The following is a 12,949-nucleotide window of genomic DNA, read 5'->3' on the forward strand; positions in this document are numbered from 1 at the left end:
CTGAGGCCTCAGCAAAGCAGAAGCCAACATCTACACACCTGTGTGAGTCCCACATAAAGAACACAAAGATGACCTTGATGGCACTGGGTAGCCACAGAGGGCTGTTGAGCAGAGGCTGTTCACTGGCTCCTTTGAATGACCCTGCCAGGCAGGCACACTGAGGGCTTGTGCGAGGGCACTACATATGAGGTCCTGGGGATGGGTGTGCAGGAGAGGGGCAAACAAGGTTTGGGGTGGCAGGGCAGGACCAACGGCTCACATTTCTAAGCTGAGCCTGGGCAGGTGAGGCCTGGGAGGTAGGAGTCCGGTGCCATCAGCACAGAGAGGCCGCGCCAGCTCAGCTCCTGCAGGAGGAGGACGCTCCACCCACTCAACCATGGAGGACCTACTGTGTGCTGTCCATGGTGCTGGGCAACGGAGGCACTTGTTAGAAATGCAGAGTCTCAGGCTCCACCCCAGAACTGCAGAAGCAAAACCTGCATGGCAGCAAGATTCCCAGGTGATTCGAGCACACTCAAGTTGGAAAAAAATTGTAGGGAATGCCATTTTAGCATGTCCCCTCGTAAGCCTATGATGGGGTGCTAGGCAATGCATCAGGGCTCAGCGCCTAGAACCTAAAAGTGGGAGGGGCCTCCAACGGCATCATATCCTCCTCCTCACACAGCACCTGGGCCCCCACAGGATGGGGGTGGAAGAATAGCCCCATTTGCCAAATGCCTATGAACCCAGCTTAGAGCTAAATTGCCCTGCTTGCACCTGCTTTTTTTTCCCTAGAGATTGGGTCTCACTGTGTTGCCCAGGTTGGGCTCAAGCGATCCTCCAGCCTTGGCCTCCCAAAGTGCTGAGATTATAGTCGTGAGTCACAGTGCCTGGCCCACTGCTCATTTTTAATGCTCAAATCAAATCCCAAGTGACCATGCTCACTTTCCATATGAGGAGACTAGCTCAGCAAAACGAAGTGACCAGCCCGAAGCCACACAGCCAATGGCATGAAGGATTCTAATACAGCTGGACTCTGAAGCCTGGGTTTTTGCCTCTGCATCTCTATGCATGTAGAATATGAACCTAAAGTTCACCACCCAAGGTTGGATGGATCTAACATCAGATGCATAACAATAAGTCCAAGGCAGTGTGTTACAGGGCTGGGGGCTCCACTTGCTGGAAAACTGTCTTGAGGACAAAGGGGCTCTGCCTTCCCACATCCTCCACTGTGAACTCCATAGTGGCTGCATCTACCAGCGTAGGTACCAAGCACCTGGCACAGAGCAGATGCTCATGAACGTTTTAAGAGACAGGGTCTTGCTCTGTTGCCCAGGCTGGAGTGCAGTGGTGCACTCATAGTCCACTGCAGTCTTGAACCCCTGGGTTCAAGTGATCCTCCTGCTTCAGCTTCCCAAGTAGTCAGAACTACATGTGTGCATCACCAGACCTGGCTAATTTTTAAACATTTTGTAGAGAAAGGGTCTTGCTATGTTGCCCAGGCTGCTCATTAACTTCTGAAGGAACAAGCAAAGCATGCCATTGACACTATTTTCCAACATCCAGTGTCCATATATGCCACCTCCCCGTTAGATCTCAGTGCCTGGCTGACTTGTGTCATGCTACACACTCCTCAGCCTGTGGCCCAAAGAGGTTTCACCTTGCCCTGGTTGAAACCACCCGCCCTCCATCCCTGTCCTTGGAGGAAACTGACCCCAGGCCCCATGCCCTTATAGTTCTAGGGGAAAACATTTGTATGTCTGGTCTTTGGCCACGGCGATTGGCTCACTCAGGCCCGTGACCCCATCAGAGCCAATGAGAAGCCAGCTGACTCTTCCGCTGGGCTCAGGTTCTCTCTCCTCCACTGGGCTTGGTGGGCAAGATGTGTAGAATTAAAGGTATAAATCTTAATTGTCTTTAAGTCGGCCTTGGATGCAGTCAAACTGAGACCAGAGGCCACAAGAATCATGAGACCGTCAGAATCTGAGCTCTTGAAATTAAGAATGAAATATACTGGATTAACAATATGCCTGTGTTTAGACACACAAGAGAAAGTGGACATTTATATGTCAGTTTCCATAAAACCTAGGGGAAATTTAAATCTGTTTACTAAGAAGGAAGTTTTCCTGGAGTATTAAAAGGTTTGTTTCAAAGTTCCAACAAGCTGTAACCTTGAGACTCTGAATGCTTATTTTAGGAAACTACATCTGTTAGAAGTTTATGGTAGAAATTTGTTCAACTTGAAGCTTCCTCATGAACTCTGTGACGATCAAGTCACTGACAAGGACCTCTCACTAACCTAGCTGTAAGTAACTCGAGCAGCACTCGCTTGTAATCCCAGCCACTCAGGAGGCTGAGGCGGGGGGACTGCTTGAGCTCAGGAGTTCAAGACCACCCTGGGTAACATAGCAAGACCATGTCTCAAAAAAAAAAAAAAAAAAAACAATTAACAGGTCTGGTGCAGCGGTGCACACCTGTAGTGCCAGCACTTTGGGAGGTAGAAATGAGAGGACTGCTTGAGGCCAGGAGTTTGAGACCAGCCTGGGCAGCATAGTGAGACCCCCATCTCTACAAAAACTTTTAAAAATTAGCTGGTGTGGTGGTGCATGCCTGTAGTCCCAGCACTTTGGGAAGCTAAGGCGGGAGGATCACCTGAGCCCAGGAGTTCCAGACCAGCCTGAGCAACACAGCAAGACCCTGCCTCTATGAAAATAAAAATAAATTAAAAAATCAGCTGGGTGTGATGGCACATGCCTGTGGTCCCAGCTGCTTGGGAGGCTGAGGCAGGAGGATCACTTGGGCCCAAGAGGTTGAGGCTGCAGTGAGCTATGATCGCAACACTGCACTCCAGCCTGGGCGATGGAGCGAGACCGTGTTTCAAAAAAATTAAAAATACCCAAATAACAAATAATTCAACCAGAATACAGTTTAAGGCATTCCTCTTCATTAAAAAGCAACCTAAAGCTATCTAAAAGATTAACAAAACATAATGCAGAAGGTTGATTTTCCTTAACAGAAATTTGAGGCAGCCACCCCCATCTTGCCTGAGGCTGGAACTAACCCTAAAGAAGGAGAGTCAAAAGACAGAGGTCCTGATGACAGCCCGAGCCCCTAAGTCGGGCTGCACCACAACTGATTCATCTTTGTGTGCCCGGCAGTTGGAAGGACCCTGGGATTTAACAGGTCCTCCATATGTGTCTGAGATTCCAAGCACATTCCATCCGAGGAAGTCAGGGTGAGGCAGGGGGTGGCTGAAGAGCCCTTCCTCGCTTCCACGCTAGTTGTAATTTATAATTGCGGGATCCTCATAGAAACAGAAGTGGTTCTTTCCTTACTGTTTGGGAACATCTTGTCTTAGAAGAGACCAGAAGCATTAAAACAACTACAGTTGGCCCGGCGCGGTGGCTCATGCCTATAATCCCAGCACTTTGGGAGGCCGAGAAGAGCGGATCACAAGGTCAGGAGATCGAGACCATCCTGGCTAACACGGTGAAACGCCGTCTCTACTAAAAATACAAAAAATTAGCCAGGCGTGGTGGAGGGCACCAGTAGTCCCAGCTACGCGGGAGGCTGAGGCAGAAGAATGGTGTGAACCCAGGAGGCAGAGCTTGCAATGAGCCGAGACAGCACCACTGCACTCCAGCCTGGGTGACACAGCAAGACTCCATCTCCAAAATAAATAAATAAATAAAAAACAACTACCCCCGCCACTCAGCACTCAAGGAAAGAAACAGGACAAGAAATTCACAAGGGCATGGCCCCACCCAGCACCCAAACCCGCTGCCAATCTTACCGAATGGTAGGCTGGTCTCCACTTAGCTGCTTAAATCTCCGATGGAGCTGCTCGATCTGATCCGATGAGACTGAGAAGTGCGGGAAAGAGAGAAAAACAAGACAGAAAAAAAACATCACTGACTGTCAGAGGGAGGCTGCACATATTCTTCCGCCCCATCCCCACTGGCTGCCGCACCCCTTCTCAAAGCATCTCCCACCATGGCAAAAGCGAGTGCTGGGTGAAGCAGCAGAGAAAGGATTTCCCGTTCTTCCCAGAAACGGCTCTGCAGTGATCAGTTCCAACTGGCTTAGTAATAATAATACAACTATTACTAATAGCTCCTGAGACGGGGCAGTCATGAAGCAGGCCATTCTCCCAGCCTCTGACCTTCCCCAGCCCACTAAAGAGAAACTTTGTTTTTCTGTGGCAGGGTTTCACTTCTATCACTCAGGACGGAGTACACTGGCATGACCTCGGCATCTCAGCTCACTGCAGCCTCCACCTCCTGGGCTCCAGAGATACTCCCACCTCGGCCTCCTGGGTAGCTGCAACTACAGTCAAGTGTCACCATGCCGGCTAATTTTTGTGTGTGTATATATATATATATATACACATATACATATATATACACACACACATATACATATATATATACACATACATATATACATATATATATATATATATATATATAGCTAGATAGATATAGATATCGATTTTTTTTTTTTTTTTTTTTTTTTTTTAGAGATACAGGGTTTCACCGTGTTGCCTAGGCTGGTCTCAAACTCCTGGACTCAAGCAGTCTGCCCGCCTCGGCCTCCCAAGGTGCTGAGATTGCAGGCATGAGCCACCATGCCCAGCCTAGAGAAAACTGCATCTGGTTGTCTGACTCTTCCTCTTCCACTCCAGAAGATGAGTTTTATCCTACCTGAGAAAGGGGCTTTTTATAGTCACAGACTCAGAGTCAGATGAGTAGCGAGAAGAAATAAGGGTTCAGGCTGGTGTTGAACATGATCTGGGAAACCTATACTGAGAAATGTAAGGAGAATCTGGTGGAGCAAAGAAATGGAAGGACTCCAATCTGGGTGACGGGGTAAGACCCTGTCTCTAAAAAACACACAATATTAAACAATGATCTGCATTTCTCACTTCATTATCAAAACAACTCAGTAAGTGAGTGGATATTATCTCAAGTGTTTTGTTTGTTTTGAGACAGAGTCACACCCTGTCGCCCAGGCTGGAATGCAGTGGTGCAATCTCAGCTCATTGCCACCTCTGCCTCCGTGTTCCAGCGATTCTTGCGCCCCAGCCTCCCAAGTAGCTGGGATTACAGGCACGTACCACCACACCCAGCTAATTTTTGTATGTTTAGTAGAGATGGGGTTTCGCCGTGCTGGCCAGGCTGGTCTTGAACTCCTGACCTTGAGTGATCCGCCCACCGCAGCCTCCCAAAGTGCTGGGATTACAGGTGTGAACCATCATGCCTGGCCGTTATCTCAGTTTTATAATTTGAAAACTGCGGCTCAGAGAGCACTTAAGATCCCACAACACACAGCGGCAGAGCTGGGACTGAACTCTAAGTCTGTGCGACCCCAAGGCCAGCCTTCACCACGAAGGAATACTGCCTGTCTGCCCAGAGTACCTTGGCGCTCAAGGCCTTTAGGTCTGGTTCCTGAGGACTATATACAGTTCACGCAAACCTTTCCAAAACATCGGCTAGACTGCGGAGCTGTGACCTCCCACCTCAGTCCTCCCAGCATTCCCTACCCCTAAGCACTGTTTTGCTCCTGTTACAGAGGCAGCTAATTTCTGGGGTCAACTGGTCACCTCACTTCCTGCTCATTGTTTTTTGGCCTCAGGCTCTTCAAGAATCAACAGCTCAGTATTCTCAAGCATCTCCAGCCGCTCATTAAGGCTGCCAACCCAGACTGAGGGCTCCCTACTTCCTGTGGGCACGGCTCCAATGATTAGCTCATCTCTTCCTCCCAACACTCTAGGAGGGGGCTGTATCCTCTTGTTACAGATGTAGCCACTGACACTTGGAACAGTTAGGTGAATCATCAAAGTGCAATTTCTACCTTTCTGCAGGAAAATATGGCGATTTATATCATAGGTGTCTCAGCAAGGACACTGGCATACTTCATGGCCTAGCAATTCCACTCCTAGGTATATACACAAATAATGCATACTTCTGTTCACCCAAGCATGCGTACAAAGACGTCGTGGCGGTGCCACTGGAATCGCCCTAAACGGGAAACTACCCACATGCCCAACAATGGCAGAATGCTAATGTGTAGTATAGTCAAGCAATGGAATACCACACAGCAACGAGAATGAACAATATAATCACAGACAAAAGCAGCCAGACAGGAAAGTGTACATACTTTATGATTCTATTTGCATAAAGTTCAAAAACAGGCAAAATTCAACTACAATGTTAGAGGTCAAGATTGTGGCTGCTCTCAAGGGAGGCATCGTAGATGACGCTAACATTGGAAATGACTTTTGGAGGATGAGATAAGCAGGAGTAACTTGAATGGAGTGCAAAGGGGAGCTCTGGGTTCTAGGAATGTTCCATTTCTAGATCTCTGTACACTTTACATAGTCGTGTTGTCGGAAACCTCAAAGAGCTGTCTGTATGCTTATGAGTGATGCACTGTTCTGGATGTGCACTATATCATGGCAAAACATTTACTAAAAAAAAAAAAAAATGTTATTCCTCCCTGACTAAAGGAGATCTGGGAAGAAAAAAGAAAAATGAATAAAAAGTTTTTAAAATTGTAATTCCACTTGGCAGGAATGCATCCTAAAAACAATAGATGCAACAGGTACAAAAACATGAATACATAAATGTGTTCAACTTTGTATTCTTTAAAATAGCTTAAAATTCGACTTGCCCTAAGTGACCATCAAAAGCAGATTGGGGCTGGGCACGGTGGCTCACGCCTGTAATCCCAGCACTTTGGGAGGCTGAGGTGGGCAGATCACTTGAGGTCAGGAGTCTGAGACCTGGCCAACATGATGAAACCCCGTCTCTACTAAAAATACAAAGATGAGCCAGGCATGGTGGTAGGTACTTGTAATCCCAGCTACTTGGGAGACTGAAGCAGGAGAATCGCTTGAGCCCGGGAGGCGGAGGTTGCAGCGAGCCAAAATCGCGCCACTGCACTTCAGCCTTGGCAAGAGAACAAGATTCTTCCTCAAAAAAAAAAAAAAAAAAAAAGCAAAAAACAGATTGGTCGAACACTTTTTGGTATGTTTAGCCAATTTTTTTTAAAAGTATACCTTTAGAGTGCAAGATGGAGAAAAAAAATTGTTTTTAGGTATACTGTCTTTAACAGTGACAGTTGTGTATTTGCAGAGAAATACATTCCACATATACTGCCTAAAAACAGCTTGCTACCGAGACAGCACAACTCTATGTTGTGGAAAAGACATAAAAATATACAAATGTGCTTAAGTAACTTAAAAATCCTATTTTCCCCAAAAATAATAATTATTTCTCACTCAATACCTGGATTAAAGACTGTTTTGCTTTTGGTTCATCTATATTTTCCAATTTTTCTCTAATGTACAATGTATATGTATAGTCTTGTGGTGAAGTTTTTCAGCCTACATGATCCTATCTAGATGGCTGAGAGATCTCATAAATATCGATATTAGTAAGTCATTCACTGGCTGAGTACTGTGTCCTAGGCACACATCATCTTCTTTAGTTCCTTCCATGACCCTATGAGGGACATACTATTCCCATTTTATAGAAGAACAAACTGAGGCTCAGAAGGGATGTAACTTGCTCAAGGTCACTGACCTTGATAGAGGCAGACCCACAATTTGAACTCAGTCTGGCAGAAAACGTGTAGTTCTGTGTTTTGTTTTCTTTTTTTTATTTGTCTGTCTCCTTTTGTATGATCACTTAACCCCCAAAACACACTGATCTGATGATAAATGATTAGAAATTACGGCTAAACAAGTGCACCTAAACAACCACTATTAAAGATGAGTTATGGCTGGGTGTGGTGGCTCATGCCTGTAATCCCAGTGCTTTGGGAGGTGGAAGCGGGTGGATCACTTGAGGTCAGGAGTTTGAAACCAGCCTGGCCAACATGCCGAAACCCCATCTCTACTAAAAATAAAAAAATTAGCCGAGAGTGGTGGCAGGCACCTGTAATCCCAGCTACTCAGGAGGCTGAGGCAGGAGAATCACTTGAACCCGGGAGGCGGAGGTTGCAGTGAGCCAAGATGGTGCCACTGCCCTCCAGCCTGGGTGACAGAGCCAGACTCCATCTCAAAAAAAAAAAAAAAAAAGCAAAGCGTTACCTTGAAAGCATCCTGGTGTGTGAAAGAGGCCACTGGAGAGGACACACATTGGATGATTCCATTTGCATGAAATGCTCAGATGGACAAATCCTTAGGAACAGAAAGTACACAGTGGTTGCCTGAGGCCAGGGAGGGGAGGGGCTGGAGAGGGAGAACAGGGGGACACTGCTAATGGGCACTGGAGTTTCTTTTGGAGAGAGATAAAAATGTTCTAAAATTATATTGTTTTGATGGTTGCATAACCCTGTGATTATACTAAAACTATGGGGTTCAATTTAAATGGGGGTGAATCTCATGGTGTGTGAATTATATCTCAATAAAGCTATTTTAAAAATAAATTACATGCATAATCATAACAACAAGGGCAGACATTAACGAGCATTTACCGTTTCCTGGCCTCTGTGTTCAACTCTACTTGGATAAGCCTGGGCTGGTACAACCCTCTCCTGAGTTCTGTTAGGTAGTTATGATTCTACGCCCATTCTAGAGATGAGAACTCCGGGATGTGCCCAAGGTCCCACAGCTAGGAAGCGGTATATAAATCATCCTAGATGAAGTTTATCTAATGAAGAGTTTCCAGTTAACGGCATCCAAAGTGCATGCAAGGCTGCGCGCGGTGGCTCACGCCTGTAATCCAGCACTTTGGGAGGCTGAGGTAGGTGGATCACTTGAGGCCAGGAGTTTGAGACCTGCCCCGCCAACATGGTGAAACCCCATCTCTACTAAAAATGCAAAAATCAGCCAGGCATGGTGGGGCACATCTGTAATCCCAGCTACTTGGGAGGCTGAGGCAGGAGAATCACTTGAACCCGGGAGGCAGAGGTTGCAGTGAGCCGAGATCACACCACTGCACTCCAGCCCGGGTGATGGAAAAAAAAAGAACATGCACACACATGCAAATTCACATACACATACTCCCTCTGTCCTGCCTGATTGAAAGCAAAGGATTAGGAAGACAACCTCCCACCTTTGGGGCCCTCTTTTTACCCAAATCCCTGGAGCCAAGGGCTCAGCTCACAGCACAGGCAGGACTCCTCCGGCACAGTAACTGAGAGAAAGGATGATTTCTGAAGCCTCAGGAACTGACTTTCAGAACACCCCAGGCTCTGGCAGGTGGAGCTGGTCTAACCCAACATGACTGGTGAGCTGCTTCCTCCTAACCGCGCCCCCCCCCCCACCACCACTCCTTGCCCGCCCCCACCCCTGGGCTGACCGTGGGCCCCCAACAGGGCCCCTCGCGTAAGCACCTGATGCACGTCTGCCTGTATCAGGGCCCCAAAGCCCACGGAAGAACCTGCCTTTTCCTCAAGGGTTCCTGGGTTGGAAGCTTTTCCAGCTTCCTTGCTCCTCACCTCTGAGCCCTTCTCCAGGGCCCTGAGGTCACAGTTGCCATGGGGATGATGGGCAGAGATGGGCTTTGGTTCCTGGCAGCTGGACCTCATTATTTCTGGTTTTAGATTTCAACCTGAGGGAAATGCACACCAGTCCATGGGGCTGGTGGGAGTTTAACTGGCCTAATCTTTTGGGGATGGAAGTGAACTGTCACTTTGTATCAAAAACTTCAACGTGAAGGAACACACCTGCCTGTCCAAGTGGCTGCCAAGCCCTTGAAGGTGGTGAGCCCAGACTGAGATGTGCTGAAGTAGAAACCACACACCAGCCTGCCAAGACCAAGTACAAAAAAGAACATAGATGACTACAATAACTTTTGATATTGATCGTATGGTAAAAATGATATTTTAAATATAATGGGCTAAATAAAATACACTATTAAAATTCATCTCACCATTAATTTCTTTACTTGTCTTAATGTCGCCACGAGAAAATTTAGAATTACATTACACAATGTAATTACATTACAGCTACTAGAAAATTTACCATGATTACACCTCACATTATTATTTGTGTTGGGCAGCGCTGGTATATACCTTTTGAATCAGAACTTGATCCCTAGGAACAAATCCTGAAGAATTAAGACAGGCGTATAAAGATGAACAGACAAGGGTAATCATGGTTGCCTGTTTAGAACAGTAAGAAATTGGGGGGCTGGGTGTGGTGGCTCACTCCTTTAATCCTAGCACTTTGGGAGGCCGAGGCTGGTGGATCACCTGAGGTCAGGAGTTTGAGACCAGCCTGGCCAGCATGGTGAAACCCCATCTCTACTAAAAATACAAAAATTAGCTGGGTGTGGTGGTGCATGCCTGTAATCCCAACTACTCAGGAGGCTGAGGCAGGAGAATTGCTTGAACCTGGGAGGCGGAGGTTGCAGTGAGCCGAGATCGTGCCACTTCACTCTAGCCTAGGCAACAAGAGCAAAAACTCTGTCTCAAAAAAAAAAAAAAGGAAATGAAAAAAATTGGGGGAAATGGGCCAGGTGTGGTGGCTCATGGCTGTAATCCCAGCACTCTGGGAAGCTGAAATGGGAGGATCACTTGAGCCCAAGAGTTCAAGACTAGCCTGGGCAAGACAGGAAGATTCTATCTATACAAAAAAAAAAAAAAAAATTCAAAAAATTAGCTGGGCGTGGACTAGTGAGGCTGAGGTGGGAGGATCACTTAAGCCTGGGAAGTTGAGGTTGCAGTGAGCCAAGATCGCACTCCAGCATGAGCAACAGAGCAAGGGGCTGTCCCAAAACAAAAAGAAATTGGCTGGGCGCAGTGGCTCAAGCCTGTAATCTCAACATTTTGGGAAGCTGAGGCGGGTGGATCACCTGAGGTCAGGAGGTCTAGACCAGCTTGGCCAACGTAGTAAAACCCCATCTCTACTAAAAATACAAAAATTAGCTGGGCGTGGTGGCAGGTGCCTGTAATCCCAGCTATTCAGGGGGCTGAGGCAGGAGAATTGCTTGAACCTGGGAGGCAGAGGTTGCAGTGAGCCGAGATCATGCCATCACACTCAAGCTTGGGGGAGAAGAGCGAGACTTTGCCTCAAAAATAAAAAAAGAAAAAAGAAAAGAAATTGGGGGAAATGCTGAGCCACAGAAAACAAGACAGATTAGTCCTGGTACATCCTGAAGTCCGAATACTACACAGCCTTTATAAATATTTTTTAAATATTGTGGGACATCGGAAAATGTCATATGGCATGTTGTCGCATGGAAAAATCCAACAGACCAATATCTCATTTGCATGCGAAAGTTCATATTGATATACACATGTGCACAAGAAAAAACAGAAAAGGGTATACAACAAAATAATAGTAGTCAGTTGTTTTCAGATGGTAGAATTACAGAACATTTCTTTCCTCCTCCCTTTGACCCTAAATTTGGTTATCTGTCCCTTAACTTTTCTGCAATTTACGGAGCTTACTTGTATAATTGTATTTGGGTTAAAATCTTTTTAACCATGATGACTATAATGATAAATAAAAGAAATAATAGATGTTGATGAGGCTATAGAGAAACTGAAACTCTCATACATTACTAGCAAGGATTTAAATGGTACAACCACCATGGAAAACAGTTTGGTAGGTCCTCAGTTAATTAAACATAGAATTACCATGTAATCCAGCAATTCTACTCCAAAACAATTCTTTTTTTTTTTTTTTTTTTTTTTTTAAACGGAGTCTTGCTCTATCGCTCAGGCTGGAGTACAGTGGCACAATCTCAGCTCACTGCAATCTCCGCCTTCTGAGTTCAAGTGCTTCTCCTGGCTCAGCCTCCCCGCACTGGGTGGCATGCACCACCACTCTTGGCTAATTTTTGTATTTTTAGTAGAGATGGGGTTTCACCGTTTTAGCTGTGCTGGCCTTGAACTCCTGACCTGAGGTGATCCACCCGCCTCGGCCTCCCAAAGTGCTGGGATTACAGGCGTGAGCCACTGCGCCCGGCCAACAATTCCATTTATACCCGAGATAAAAGAAAATGTTCGTCCACACCAGAAGCCTGTAACCAATGTTCAAAGCAGCACTGTTCACAAGTGCCAAGAGGTGGAACAATCCAAACGTCCATCAACAAAGGAATGGGTGAACAAATGTGGCACATCCAGATGACAGAATATTATTCAGCAAAAAAAGAAATGAAGCATTGGTAAATGCTACGGCATGGATAAACCTTGAAATAATCACACGATGTGAAAGAAGCCAGACATACAAGGCCACACGGTGTATGATCCCATTTATACGAAGTGCCCTGAACAGGCAAATCTAGTGAGACAGAAAGTAGATTGATGGTTGCCAGAGGCTGGAGGGTGTTGGGGGAATGAGAAGTGACTGCCAATGGGTATTCTTTTGGGGGTGATAAGTTATTCTAGAATTAGGTAGTGGTGGCCAGGCACTGTGGCTCACACCTGTAATCCCAGCACTGTGGGGGGCTGAGGCGTATGGACCATTTGAGGTCACGAGTTCGAGACCAGCTAGGCCAACATGAGACTCCGTCTCTACTGAAAATACAAAAATTAGCCAAATGTGTTGACACACACCTGTAGTCCCAGCTTCTGGGGAGGCTGAGGCAGGAGAATCATTTGAACCCAGGAAGCGGAGGTTGCAGTGAGCTGAGATAGCACCACTGAACTCCAGCCTGGGTGACAGAGCAAGACTCCATCTCAAAAAAAAAAAAAAAAAAAAAAGAATTAGACAGTGGTGATGTTTGTATAACTTTGTGAATATACTAAAAGCCACTGAACTGTACACTTTTAAATGGTGAATGTCATGAGCTGTGAATTAGGTGTCAATGTAAAAACTGTTTAACCTTGGGGATGAAGGGGCAATAGAAGCCAATTCCTTCCTCAGATAATGTCAAGGTGGAGTTGAGAATTTCAGTGTCTCCAGGGTCAGAAAGGCATGAAGTGAGAGAAGGGGCCCATGCAGGCATGAACTGGAGTCCCACCCTGTCGAAGGGGCTGCCAGTGTTCCCTCCAGCCAGTTGCTGCCATGGGA

At 46.5% G+C, this 12,949-nt stretch overlaps 1 protein-coding gene across 3 annotated transcripts in view; it reads right to left on the reverse strand.

The window, feature by feature from the left end:
• Positions 1-12,949, reverse strand: part of TESC (tescalcin) — a 61,356-nt gene that overhangs the window by 32,671 nt on the left and 15,736 nt on the right. For 2 of the 3 annotated variants that reach the window (XM_055237607.2, XM_055237609.2), the window contains exon 2: positions 3,773-3,842. In XM_055237607.2, coding sequence (XP_055093582.1) covers positions 3,773-3,842 — 70 coding nt within the window. Of the gene's footprint in view, positions 1-3,772; positions 3,843-3,971; positions 4,141-12,949 lie in introns of those variants that run through there. The other variant, XM_063614575.1, reaches the window with a different exon arrangement.

This window comes from Symphalangus syndactylus, chromosome 13 (genome assembly GCF_028878055.3).
Source record: "Symphalangus syndactylus isolate Jambi chromosome 13, NHGRI_mSymSyn1-v2.1_pri, whole genome shotgun sequence".
Taxonomy (NCBI): Eukaryota; Metazoa; Chordata; class Mammalia; order Primates; family Hylobatidae; genus Symphalangus; species Symphalangus syndactylus.